At 40.0% G+C, this 12,901-nt stretch overlaps 1 protein-coding gene across 4 annotated transcripts in view; it reads right to left on the reverse strand.

Annotated features, from left to right (window-relative positions):
- The window catches only part of FGF13 (fibroblast growth factor 13), a 593,844-nt gene that overhangs the window by 67,838 nt on the left and 513,105 nt on the right, over positions 1-12,901 (reverse strand). For 3 of the 4 annotated variants that reach the window (XM_024352961.3, XM_009439703.3, NM_001280471.1), the window contains 2 exon segments: positions 9,601-9,711; positions 3,768-3,871 (listed from right to left, as the gene is read on the reverse strand). In XM_024352961.3, the coding sequence (XP_024208729.1) occupies positions 3,768-3,871; positions 9,601-9,711 (215 nt within the window). 4 annotated transcript variants of the gene reach the window in all.

Below are 12,901 nucleotides of genomic sequence, written 5' to 3' on the forward strand. Positions count from 1 at the left end.
CTCTGTCTCCTATTAGAGATTCAGAGTCCCTTCTTTTCAAGATGAATGTAATTCTTTCACTTATACTTAATTCCATCACCCTTCCATCTCTTCTGCAGCTCGACTCCATAAAGAATACCATTTCTTATGTCTGTAATCACTCCCTTTCTATTTGTTCATTTCTTTTACTTAACAAATATGTTCAAGTGACATCCTTAACCAAAGAATCCTCAGTCTTCCTCAACCCTGTGTTCTGCCCTAAATACACACCCACCCTTCCCTTCCCTTCCCTTAGAAATTCTATACCTGTTGCCTCTACTTCCTCTCATCCCATTTACTCCTCAAGCCACTAGAATCTGGCTTCTGTTCCCAGTATTCCACCGAAACTGTTTTTGTTAAGATCACCCACAACATATGAAACATTTCACATTGCTGACTCTTCTTAAAACTCCTTCCCCATTTAGCTTTTGCAATACCATTATATCTGCCATAATTAGTTATTCTTCCTCTGCTGGTCACTTTCATGCTGTTATTTTCTAACATTATTTGACAAGCTCTCTCCTCTTCTTATGCTACATATTTTCATAACTATTTCCACGGCATGGACTGCTACCTACATGTGATAACTCCCGAGTTTTATTTCTAGTTCATGTCCCTTTCTCAAGTGCTAGGTTCATATTTTCAAATATCCCTTGAAAGCTATACTCAGGTAACTTCCTCAAATCTGCTTTTTCCCGCTTTATTCAGCCTAAATGCCAGAGGCAAAATTCCCCCTCTCCCTCATGACACCTGATAATCCACTGAGCACTTCTGACTTCTGTGAAGGTTTTTTTTTAAATTCTTACCTGAAGACACCTCATTCTCATCTGTGCAGTGAATGGCAACCATACATGTTTAACCATGTATGGTTGTCCTGCTTTCCTTCCAAATCCAATCAGCCACCAAATCCTGATGATTCTACCTCTAAAATATCTCAGCAATCCATCTCCTTTTAGCCATTCCCACTGCAACTGCTTTTTAAGCAGACTGTAGTCATCCCTCACCAATTTTTTTTTAACTTGCCCACATCAGTAGCCCCTTACCTCCTTTGCTTACTTTTGCTTTCTCTTTAGGTCATTGTCCTGTTCTGTCTTCTCTTTGCTAAGAGGCACTTTGCAAAATTGCATATAGCATTTTGTAGTAGAAGTGCCATGGTTTTACGCAAGGGAAGAGTGATCCTTCCTCTTTGGTTGCTGTCTCTTCTTGATGAAACATGATATTTCATTAAGCTTTTGATCTCAGCAATATAAGTTGCTGAAGTTATTAGGATAGAACTCCATCCTAAGTAATCTGGGCACCACACTTTAAATAAGATGACAACAAAATGAAGTGCCCACTGAGGATGGTGATCAACTTGGTGAATGGATTCCCAGCCACAATTAATAAGGAGTAATTGGAAGAATTGGAAAATTAATTCTAAAGAGGATTCTGATTTATTTCCTGGAGCAGACTAATTTGGATATGCTTTCCATATATGAACTCCAGGATCATCAAGCAGGCATATTTCCTCCTTAACAAAAACATAGTTCCTTTTCTCTAATAGAAACACTTACTTAAGGCTTCTTTTTTCTTAATAGGAAATACATACAAGGTGTGCCACATTTGGGTGTATATTGGCCCACCCATCACGGAAAGGAAGTTCACCAATCTACAGTCCTCATTTCCCTGGGAAGCCTTTCTAGAAATGAGCTCACATTGACATTTACCAGTCTGCTGGAATAATGATTAATTTGAATGGTAGGCTATGCATTTTCAACGTTGGTTCCTTAAGTGTAATGCTGAATGCCCTAATTTTCTTGAGTGGGGGCACCTGACATATAACCCAAGTTAAATAATTTTCCACATTCTTACTTAAATATTATTTCCAAAGTACGTTCTTCAATTGTGATGTTGCAAAATTTATATTTAGTTAGCTTTTCTCATCAGGGCACCATAACGGTGACTGCAACCCATTGAAATTCTGGATGATTTATCAGTAATTATTTCATATGATATCTGGCATGTGCTTTCTCAAAAGTATGCCCAGTATATTCCGTTTCCTTACCATGCCTTCACAATATTTTCAGAAAGCGTCTATTTTATTTAAAAACCTACCTTTGTATCTGGTCCTGCTGAGGCAGTCTGTTGATCTAAAGGAAATTACTTAAAATCCTTCATTATTAAATTATCTTACCTTAGTACACAAATCTAAAATAAAATCGCCTTTCCTATCTTTTATAGTAGCACTCTAGTAATAAAATGATGTATTTCATGAACTTTGCCATAAAATCACATTTTTCATTTACTAAAAAGAGCAAACCCCCATATTTATTAAGCAACCAGACCGCTGAAATTGCCTGATAGGAAAACTGATAGTGACCAGGGTTTGAGGTATATGCTGATAATTCTCTTTTTTTCATAATCTTTTCTCATCATATGAAACAAACTACCTGATTTACCAAATAAACAGGCCCTCTGTGGCCTTACTCTATTCCCACCTCTTTCCCATCTTGGCCTCTGCAAAACAGGGTTATGATATGGTTTCCACCATATCTGCCAAGAGTCTTCCTGCACACCTGGCTTTGAAAGAAATTCAGGAAACAAGCAAGCAAGAGTGGTTAAAGGTAGTGTTTCACCTGAAGTTTAAGGAACAGATTTTTATTGTTGTACTAACAACCTGCTTCAAGACTTGCTAGTAAGAAGTTCGACAAGCAATTTTCTCCATTTTAAACATTCTTTTCCTTTATTAAAATACATGAATTCAAAACAAAGATTTAAAAAATACTCATATATTACACTGGGCACGGTGGCTCACACCTGTAATCCCAGCAACTTGGGAGGCCATGGCAGGCGGATCATTCGAGACCAGGAGTTCGAGACTAGCCTGGCCAACGTGGTGAAACCCATCTCTGCTAAAAATATGGAGTGTCACCACGGCACTCCAGCCTGGGCCACAGAGCAAGATTCTATCTCAAATAAATAAATAAATTAATTAATTAAGTTAAATTAAAAATTCATATATCAAATAGTCTCCTATAATCTGAAACTAGATCTGCCAATAAGAATAAAATCTTAACCCTAATACTGTATCATTTTGCTTATATCTAAATGTTAACTTTTTTTAAAGTTTAATTTGGCCCCATGTTCCATATTGAATTGTAGTCTACATTGTTTATACATTCATCTGAGAAAAAGTTCCATTTTTCATTCTGTTCACTCCAAAGTTACAAGAAAAAGACAAGCAGGAATTTATAGGTAAGGAAAGGTTAAATAGTGCTTATATTTAAAGCAGAAGCAATCAGGAATCCTGTTCAATTAAACTGAAGATAAGAAATAGAACTCTAGAAACCCTTCAAGAACTGGTTTTCATGTCCTCGAGCTGATCTGAGGGAGAGATCTCATGTTTTTTTAGGAGTAAACCTGGATAAATATATGTTCAACTGAGTTATAGAAATGACTTTGTTTCCCACAGCTGCAAAGCAAGGCAGCAAGACAGACCATTATATGCTACATAAGATGACCCAAATGACACTGTATTAAAAAATGTTCAGTGAATCTTTGATTATATACTAAAATGCTTGCTTCAAATAACTGATTAGTAATAGATATATTTTTCACAGAAAGTTAATCTGTCCTTTCAATGAAATATTTCCATCAACATTCTTCTCCTCATCACAGAAATCTGTAATGATAACACATATAAAGCACATTTTCTTTCATATTGGATGAAAACTAGAATAGTCAAAACATGCACACAGTCAAAGGCTTACCGAGGTGTACAAGTATCCCTCACTGTTCATTGCCAAGTACAGCTTGGTTTGAACTCCTTGGATAGCCACCACTCGCAGACCCACAGGGATGAGGTTAAACAGAGCTGAAATTAAAAAAGAAAATGAAAACAGTGTTACAATTCTGAATTTCAGAACTTTTCAATGTTTCCAGCAGGACTGTCTGGTCCTCCAAAAGTAGTGTGTGGTTGGTGAGGGTATGCATATATGTCTGTTTATGTATACATGCATACACATACAGACCCCCACAAACACACCCACACATACCCCGAGGCAGACAGATAGGTCTCATTCTACCTTTTAGTGTATTTAATTTCATGGTTGCAGCCAGGTAACTGGAGCTGTAACTACATATTATTTAACAGCCTGGAGAAAATGGAAGGCTTTTGGTCACAATTTCATGGTTTTTACAGTGTTGGAGGTGGGGAATCTTGATGCTTCTGGAAAGATACAGTCCCAAGAATTGTTCTGTACATTAAATAGTGTCATTCTCAACAAATTAAGGTTTTAAACTGCTCCCCAAGATAACTGCTGAAATTCTCACAGTCATATTTAAAATCTACCTGTTGGGTAGAGTCCTAGACTTTTAGAAGAGTCCAATGCCCTCATCTAAATTATCTGTGTTATTCCAAATACAAGAACTCCAAAATAAATTCAGGTCTTGTAAAAAGAAAAAGTCATTTTGTAGTCCTATGTTTCCAGAGTAGTATTTCCTTTTTTCATTTTTTGAGACAGAGTTTCGCTCTTGTTTCCCAGGCTGGAGTGCAATGGCCCGATCTCGGCTCACCACAACCTCCACCTCCTGGGTTCAAGTGATTCTCCTGTCTTAGCCTCCCTAGTGGCTGGGATTACAAGCATGTGCCACCACGCCCGGCTAATTTTGTATTTTTAGTAGAGACGGGGTTTCTCCATGTTGGTCAGGCTGGTCTCGAACTCGTGACCTCAGGTGATCTGCCTGCCTCGGCCTCCCAAAGTGCTGGGTTTACAGGCGTGAGCCACCATGCCCGGCTTCAGAGTAGTATTTCTTAAAGGACCAAAATTTTCCAAGATTAGAGTTGAGAGGGCTCCTAGCTTTTAGTCTCCAAGAACAAAGGACATAGGAATAAAAATAATGAACTTGAAAGAGGTTTATTTTATTATTTTATTATTATTATTTTAGCAAAATAGTTGCAAGTGGGCAGCCAGTTGGTGCCAGTGAGGACTTCATTTCTCCATTTGAAGATCTGACTGCGTGAAACTTACACCCAGGCTTTCCTCACAACCACACACCACTCACTGGAGACAACTAGTGGGTGTCCTCCCACTACCAGCTGTCTACTCCCTCCCACACTGTGAATAAAAATAAAACAGTACATTTTTAAAACGTAGTGCTTGCCACACACATCTTTTGAAAATAGCCTGTGCACCTTTCTCTCAGGAGTCGTAGACCAATGTTGATGATTTTGCCTTGTTTTGTAAGTTTATTGAGGATAATAAATCAGTCTGTTATGGTTTCTGTGAACAAGAATGTAAAGGAGTCACCCTGTGGGTAAGAATAGTTTTTCTGGGATCGTTTATCTCTGTGCATATACATTCTGCTGCAGTAGGTGGGGTAATATGGATGAGAAATACTAATGAAGAACTAAATATTCCTTGGTGAGCCTACAACGTATCATTCCTTTAAAACCAGGGTGTTACCAAAGAGGAGCTAGGACATATTGTACGGTTCAAAAGACAAGTGTTCCTACCACATGCCACTGATGGCACTTCATTCAATACTCATCAAATTAAAAGCTGTGCCCTTCTGTTATGTGAGGTAAAGGAATGTAATTGCACAGATTGCAAGCCAAGATCTCATGCTATATTTGACAATGCAATACACAGGCAAGAAGTCTGACATCTCTGAGCATGTCATGTTTGTCATATCCCTTTCTGTTGACGATGTCTTGTTCACAGCAGGTGTTCAACACCCATTTGTGGATTGACAGCAATCTGTATGGTGAAAATATGATACTATGTTTTTGAAAAGTAAGAGACCACAATCCCATTTATATAAAAGCTCATACTTCAAAAAATCTGAGATCTAAAAAACTAAAGCAAAACTTCCAATATGGGGTTGGTTTAAAAGCCATATCACTACATACCACTTGACAACTATAATATCAGTATATGCTTGACACCTAGTTTAGTCATAGTAATAAATGACAGAGAATGATAAATGAAATTCAGAATTATTTATAGAACTTCAGTTTTTAAAATAATATTCTGAACTTTCTTAGTTCTCTTAATGCAGCTTATAACAAGCACAAGAAAGAAACAGAGAGAGACCAAAAAAAAACTGATTTGATTTTCACCGTGTTCTCCAATCACTCTGACTCAGGTTTTAATGAGCAATGAAATGTCTAAATTTCAAACATCAGAAAACAGAAGGAGGAATAGAAGAAAAAAACATCAGCAGTACATTCCTGTGATTATTTAATCTTGAATAATGGTATTAACTATATAGCAAAACTATGTACTTTTCACTATGTACTTTAAATTTCCATGAAGCCTGATTAAAAAACAAAAAACATCACCCCAAAATAAAAACTTGTTGAGAGTAGCGAATCTAGGGATTGACTGATCATACTACTACGATCTTTTCATTTCTTTAAACATTCAAGATAGATCATAAACTGGGTTTGTTTAAAATATGTCTAAAGGGACAGTCTGCCCAGATAAAAATGCAAAGAAATTATATCAGGGGTGAGCTTAAACCAAATAAATATCTTCCTATGTGCTTTTGTTTCTCTATATCTGGTACCTTTCCTCATGGATTTAAGATATTATTTTGATCAGGATAAAAATACTATAAATATGAGAAGAAAACAGTTGACTTCATTTATGTATTTAAAACACATTCATTAAATACCTAAAATCTCTTCTTCCATTTCAGTGAAAGTTTTGAAGAAGCTTTTAAAACATAAATGTGCCTGTGTTTCTTGTTTGTTCTCTGTTATGTCTGCATAAAAACAAACACCTTCTATTTGAAGGGCCACTTCATCAGAGCCATGCACCTAGTTGGCACCCAGTGTTTGCTGAAGGCAACACTGAAGCCATGCTTCTTCATCAGTTGGCCAAGGTCAATTTCTCAAAAGAGAATAATTAATAAAAGTATATATTAACGTAGGTTGGAAAGGCAACATGTTGAACTGATAATGCTACCGTGAGTTTGAAGAGAAAGGGAAAACTAGTCTTTTAAAATGTCCTTCCTTGCACCCAGGGCAGATATAATAAAATTACTGCCATGGAATGTCTATCATCTTTTCCTTTTCAAGGGAAAATACATAATTTATAATGGCTGATTTCCTCATGATGAGATTTTATTGAACTGACATTTATCATTGTAATAAATCTACATAAGGTAAGGTGAAATGCATAATATCAAACATATGTTTTCAGAAATGGATATATCTGGATAAATGTGAACTGATTTATCAGGACATTGCTTACTATGTCTGAATAAAAATAACGCAATTCAATCAAATTAAACTAAATGAGAAAATATGCTGAAAATAATGAAGGTTAATAAAAATAAGAAGAGTAAGAAAAATATAAACATAGTATCACGAATACATATTAGAGAAATATTATATACACGAGTGATAGTTGAAAAAAATGACTTGTATTCTCGTTATGCACAATTAAACAATTAATACCAATAAAACGGCTTGGTTTTAAGTAAAAAAAAGAATAAATTTGGATAGCTGGCCTTCATGATATACCAGTTTAATCATTAAACCTTCTTGTTTCATGATGGCTTATGCCCCACAATATCCTCAATGGCAAAGCTAAGCTAGCTCACTAGTTTCTGGTCACTCTTAACATCAGGAGCAGATCCAAGCTCTACTGACTTGCTATTTCTATTGAGATACTTTCCATTTGTATGCATCAGGTTATGACAATACTTACCTTTAGTTGACTTACCTCTCTATTTTAATCTGCCTAAATACAGATTCCTGTTATCAGGCTATGTTCTTTAATGGTCTTTCAATATCATTAGTAGTACACAGAAATGCCATGCATATCAGTCAGTTATAAGACAACCAAAGGCAGAAGCTATGCATATGTAGGAACTGAAGAGTAAAACCTACTGTATGATTTAAAGCTCCACAGTAAGAAATGGAGCCTTGATATATGCGTGTGTGGTGTGTGTGTGTGTGTATCTCTTAAAATGATTACTTAGAATGTGATCTTGATGAATTTGGTATATTGCTGTTCATAGGACACAGCACATGAATTATCTATTTTGTTTTATTTCTTTTCAGGAAACACATGTGAACACCAGATCCAAAATATTTCTTCTCTGATTTTTACCCGGAGATGTTAAAAAGGGGAAAGAAACATGACTGGATAGGCTCACTGGCAGCTAATCATGAACTTGCCTTCAATAACGCTCAACAGACCCATTTTCCTGAGGCACTCTGGAAAGCAGGGCAGCTTACATCCCCTAATTCCTTCCCCAAATATCAATTTGCACAATAACTTATGGGAATGTTTTATTGCAGATGATCACTATACACTAATGTCTGTTATTTGATTACAGTAAAGCCCTCTAGTTACACTTGCCTAATAGTTTCAAATAGAAGACTATGCATAAAAGAACAACTAGGATTCACTATAAAACTTTAATATCACAACAGTGACATAGAACTTTTGCAAAACAGTGAAGAACCATTCAGTATGAGGTTTTTTCATCCTCCATACCAACAAAGCTTTCTTCAATGGTAATTAAAAGTGACTTCCTCTCGAGGTTATAGATCGGCCATCAGCCCACGAAGCATTCCTAAAAGGTGGGAAACTCTTTACACTTATTGAGACCCTCGTCAATGGCATTGCTGTAGCCATACAACTCTTAAAAAGCTGCAGAGTATACTGCTTAGCATTCAGACCTAGTTTCCTTGGTTATTTTCTCAGCCGACAATTGGAATATTAATGCGAAATTATCAAAGGGTTTGAGAGAAATTCAGTAGAAATTGGAGAAAACAAAAAAAATTGTGAGAACTAAGTGTTTTAGCCTTGTGGAACATTTAATAAGTCTCCAGAAATCTGCAAATTGCAAGAAAACATCAATCATCATTGAGGAGAAGCCTGCACTATTTGTGAGTTTATATTTTTATTACTCCTAATAAATAAAACATGTAATTAAAGGTTACGTAACATCTTGGAATCACCTTCTTTCAGTAATTGGAAATAAAACCTAATTATTTTTTATGTGTTTCTTTTTTAGGCTCACCATTATAGTCTCCAATTTGGTCTGAAACCATGGTTAAAAAGAAAGAACTAAAAGAAATCCCTTTACCCACCTGTGGAGGTATCTCAATGTTAAAATTCCACTAGTCTCAGAGTTATCAGTGTGTGTGTGGAGCAGGGAGCAGAAGTGAAAGCTTGTAATGATGAATTTTCATGGTATGAAACCACTCCTCTCTCTTGGGTTAAGACCGGTTCTTAAGCGTAGAGATAACATGCTATTTCTGGATCAGTGTGTGGGTGAGTAAATTTTCTGTGGGAAAAAAGTAATAAAATCCAAAGGATAGCCATAAATCTACCTAGATTTCCATGGAGATGACATTTGGATTATTCTTCAGATGGTGTCAACATTATTTGCCCTAGTTTACTATCTTAGATAGACTCATATTCAACTTCCTTTAGGTTAACCTGTGTAAACAGGATTATGTAGTGTGAATATATTTTGCATTTAATTCAGGATTTAGGAAAGCGTATTTATTTTTAAAATAAATAAAAACAGAATGTTAACAACATGCTGGCATATACTATTTATTTTGCAGTCACTTACTGTAAGTGCTGTCCTCATCTTTGGTGCCATCAATGGTTCCATCCGCCTGCAGCTGCAAGTGGTAGCCTTGTCGGCTGTATAGCTTGGTAACTATACCCTTAAGCTGAGGCTCTGCAAAGAGAACAATGATTTGGATCAATTGATAAATTGTGCCTATGTAGTTGAAAAGACTAGGAATTTCAATTTCTAATTTCATTTACAAATCTTAATGGAAAAAGTCAAACTACACTTTTAAGGTGTCTGGAAGAAAGAAAACAAACTCTGAGTTTCAGAATAAATTTTCAAACTAAAGAAACATTTTATTTCTATCTGGAAACATTGGTAAAGCTTCTGAAAGTGTCTATAGTTTCTGATAACCTGTCCTTTGGTTTACAGAGTGGAACTCTATCTCACTGAGTATTTGTAATGGGTTGGCAAATGGCTATTCTGCCTTTTGAAATTGTGCTACTTTTCATGTGAAAGGAAAAGGAGAAATACAAAGATAATTCAGAGTTGTCTGCCAACCGACCAAGGACCAAAAACCCACTAGCAAAGATTTCCTTCAGAATGACCACAATTTGAATAAATAATCTCCTTTATTCTAAGAAGGTAGAAAATGCATAAATAACGTGGAACCCCATTAAGGAAACTGTATTTGGAAAATTGAGCCTTTTATACCAAAAAAGGGAGGAGGGAGATACAACCACCATTAACAAATCTTGTCATATTAATTACCATTAGTGAAAATGTGTGTGAAAAGAGCAGGGTTTTTGTTGGTAGGAAGGAAAAAATCAGTGCATACTAATTTTTCAAATTTCATATCAGAAGTATGATTATCAAAAATATGAGTTCTTAATTAAAATGATTTTCAATTATGAATAACCATAGATTAATCAAGTGTCTAATTTACCAATAACAGCCATGTTATCCAAAATTTTCTTTTACTGAATATAGACACCTGCGCTGAAATAATATTTATGTGATTATTCGAGCCACATAAGCATGCTTTGCAACCACTTAAGCCTTTTTGAAACAAGCCTAATTTACAGTTAATGCATTAAAAACTTTGTGCAAACAGAAAACGTTATGTCTGCTTTTCCATCCCAGGGTGTAGCACACATAAATGGAGAAATAACAGATCGGTGACTCTTATTTTTTTTGTAATATTTATCTAGTAAAAGGCAGAAAAGAGTGTAAAAGATTCATTTGGTTAAGAATGGCAAATAAACTGCATGCTCGCCTGAAGGTCTACCTTGACGCAACCTGACACCTAGAGCTGAATTTCCAGTCGCTGGAATATCGCGCTACTCCTACCACTGAAAATGTTCAAAAGCACCACAATCTGGGTATGAGTTTAAATCCCCTCTTCAACACCGCATTTTAGTAGCATGTAACCAATTATACTAAGTCTAACCAAATCTCTCAGCTCTTTGCAACAAGGTTCTAGAAATCCCCCCTCCCCCCGCCCCAGCAAACATTTCGAAGCTGCACCACAAGTCAAGTCTGTCCCAAAAAGCTTAAAAGTAATCAAAGAAACGCAATGCCTAGACAGCAGAAGCCCACATCCCTTGGAGGTGGAAGCTGGAGGGGAAGGGTCTGAGGCAGAGATAAAAGCAAGAGAGGGATTACCCAGGCTCTCCTGGGGACGGGAGGATGGTGTCTGCCCAGCTCTGCGCCTGCAATTTCCACGCCATACATATCATAGCCATGTCTGGGTCACGCCTGCCCAGAGCCCACCGGGCATGCACATATGTGACATGTCCGAAGCTGAGGGCAAGCCACCCAGGGCAGAGTATGCCCCCAGGCTCTGCGCCTGTCCCAGGGCAGTTGCAATGCAGCAAGCGTGTTACTGTTACGGAGGCAAGAAAGCCATCGCCTTCCCACGCACGCACACAGGCTAGGTGGCCTCTTCTGCACAAGATGGGCCACCAACAAACTCACCTATGCTACATACCTGCTCCCCACCGCCCCCACCTCACTCGTAAAGTATGGGGAAAAGAAAGCAAAAACCCTTTCCGACCTGGTCTTCTTCTGCGCCTCTTCTTGGAGCCGAAGAGTTTGACCCGGGAAAAGACATTTAACTTGTTTTTGTCGCAGCTGGTCTTGCCTTTGCTGGGGCTGCTGACACACTTGCAGGCGTTGGATTTCTCGCGCTCGCGGGCTTGCCTCTTCTGACGGATGAGCGAGCTGGCGATAGCCGCCGCCATGGCCACGACGCCCACCACCACCGCTTCTTTTGCTGCCCCTCTCTGGGTTCGCCTCCTCCTCCTTCTCCTCCGCTGCCTGTCCGCTGTCTCGCGACTTCGCCGCTTTGGTCTCCTTAGCCTGCGTTTGCCCGGGCTTCTCCGCACTCGGGCTTCAGCCAAGGAGGGGGCTCAGCATGCCGTCCGAGCTCCTCCGGCGGCGGTCCGGCTCCCGCGCGGGCTGCTGGCTGCCTGGGTCGGAGTCGACGCCACAGCCCCGGGCCGGGATCGCGGGCGAGACTGGCAGGCGGAGGCAGAACTGCGCGACTGCGTGCGGTCGGCCCCTGCGCCCGGCGGACACTGTGCAAGTCCAAGTGGCTCGGGTCGGAGTTTCGCGGCACCCCCCGCCCTGTGCCGCGCGGAGGGGGCCAGAGGAGGGAGGCGGGCGGAGGGAGTGAGCGCGGGCGGGAGAGAGGCCGGGAGCTCGGGCGGCCGGAGGGAGGAGGGAGGAGGCAGGAGGCAGCGCGCGGGGGAGCGCGCCCTCGCCCTGGCCCCTCCGAGTCTTCGACTAGTCCTTGCAACTTCTTGGCGTGATAATCGGGAAAAGTTGGCCCGTGCCAGGTTTCCGACAGGGATCAAACAGGTAATGGCCTCGCATCTTCGCTGTTGCTGCTGCTCTGGGCGCGGCACAGTCGCAGCACAGGAATTCAGCCGCCGCAGGCACCCTCCGGAACAGCGCGACAGCCTCCTTGCAGCCCCCTCCCGCGACGGCCCCTCCCTCCCGGGGCTGAGCCCGTAGGCTCGGAGCCGCAGGCCGCCCCTCCCACCCCCACCCCCACCCCCCCAAGTCCCCGGCCGGCCGTTCCGGCTAACACCTGTAGGGGCTTCCGCACTGCCCCAATCGTCCAAATCCTTCTCCCCTCCTTTTCCCGAAAGGAGCTTCGGGAGGAAACAGTGATGGAGGAGGAACTGAGATGAGGTAGTTGGGCTGACGGAGCGGGGGTTTGCTCGGCATTGGGGGATGGAGTGGTGGGGGTGTTTCCTCAGTGTTTGAGCTGACCAGATTGTGCTCGGGCTGGAGCCCCTCCAAAGTTCGCCAGATCCCTGCCTCAGGCTTGGACGCACCAACAACCCGGAGA

The sequence above is a fragment of the Pan troglodytes genome, chromosome X (assembly GCF_028858775.2).
Source record: "Pan troglodytes isolate AG18354 chromosome X, NHGRI_mPanTro3-v2.0_pri, whole genome shotgun sequence".
Lineage (NCBI taxonomy): Eukaryota > Metazoa > Chordata > Mammalia > Primates > Hominidae > Pan > Pan troglodytes.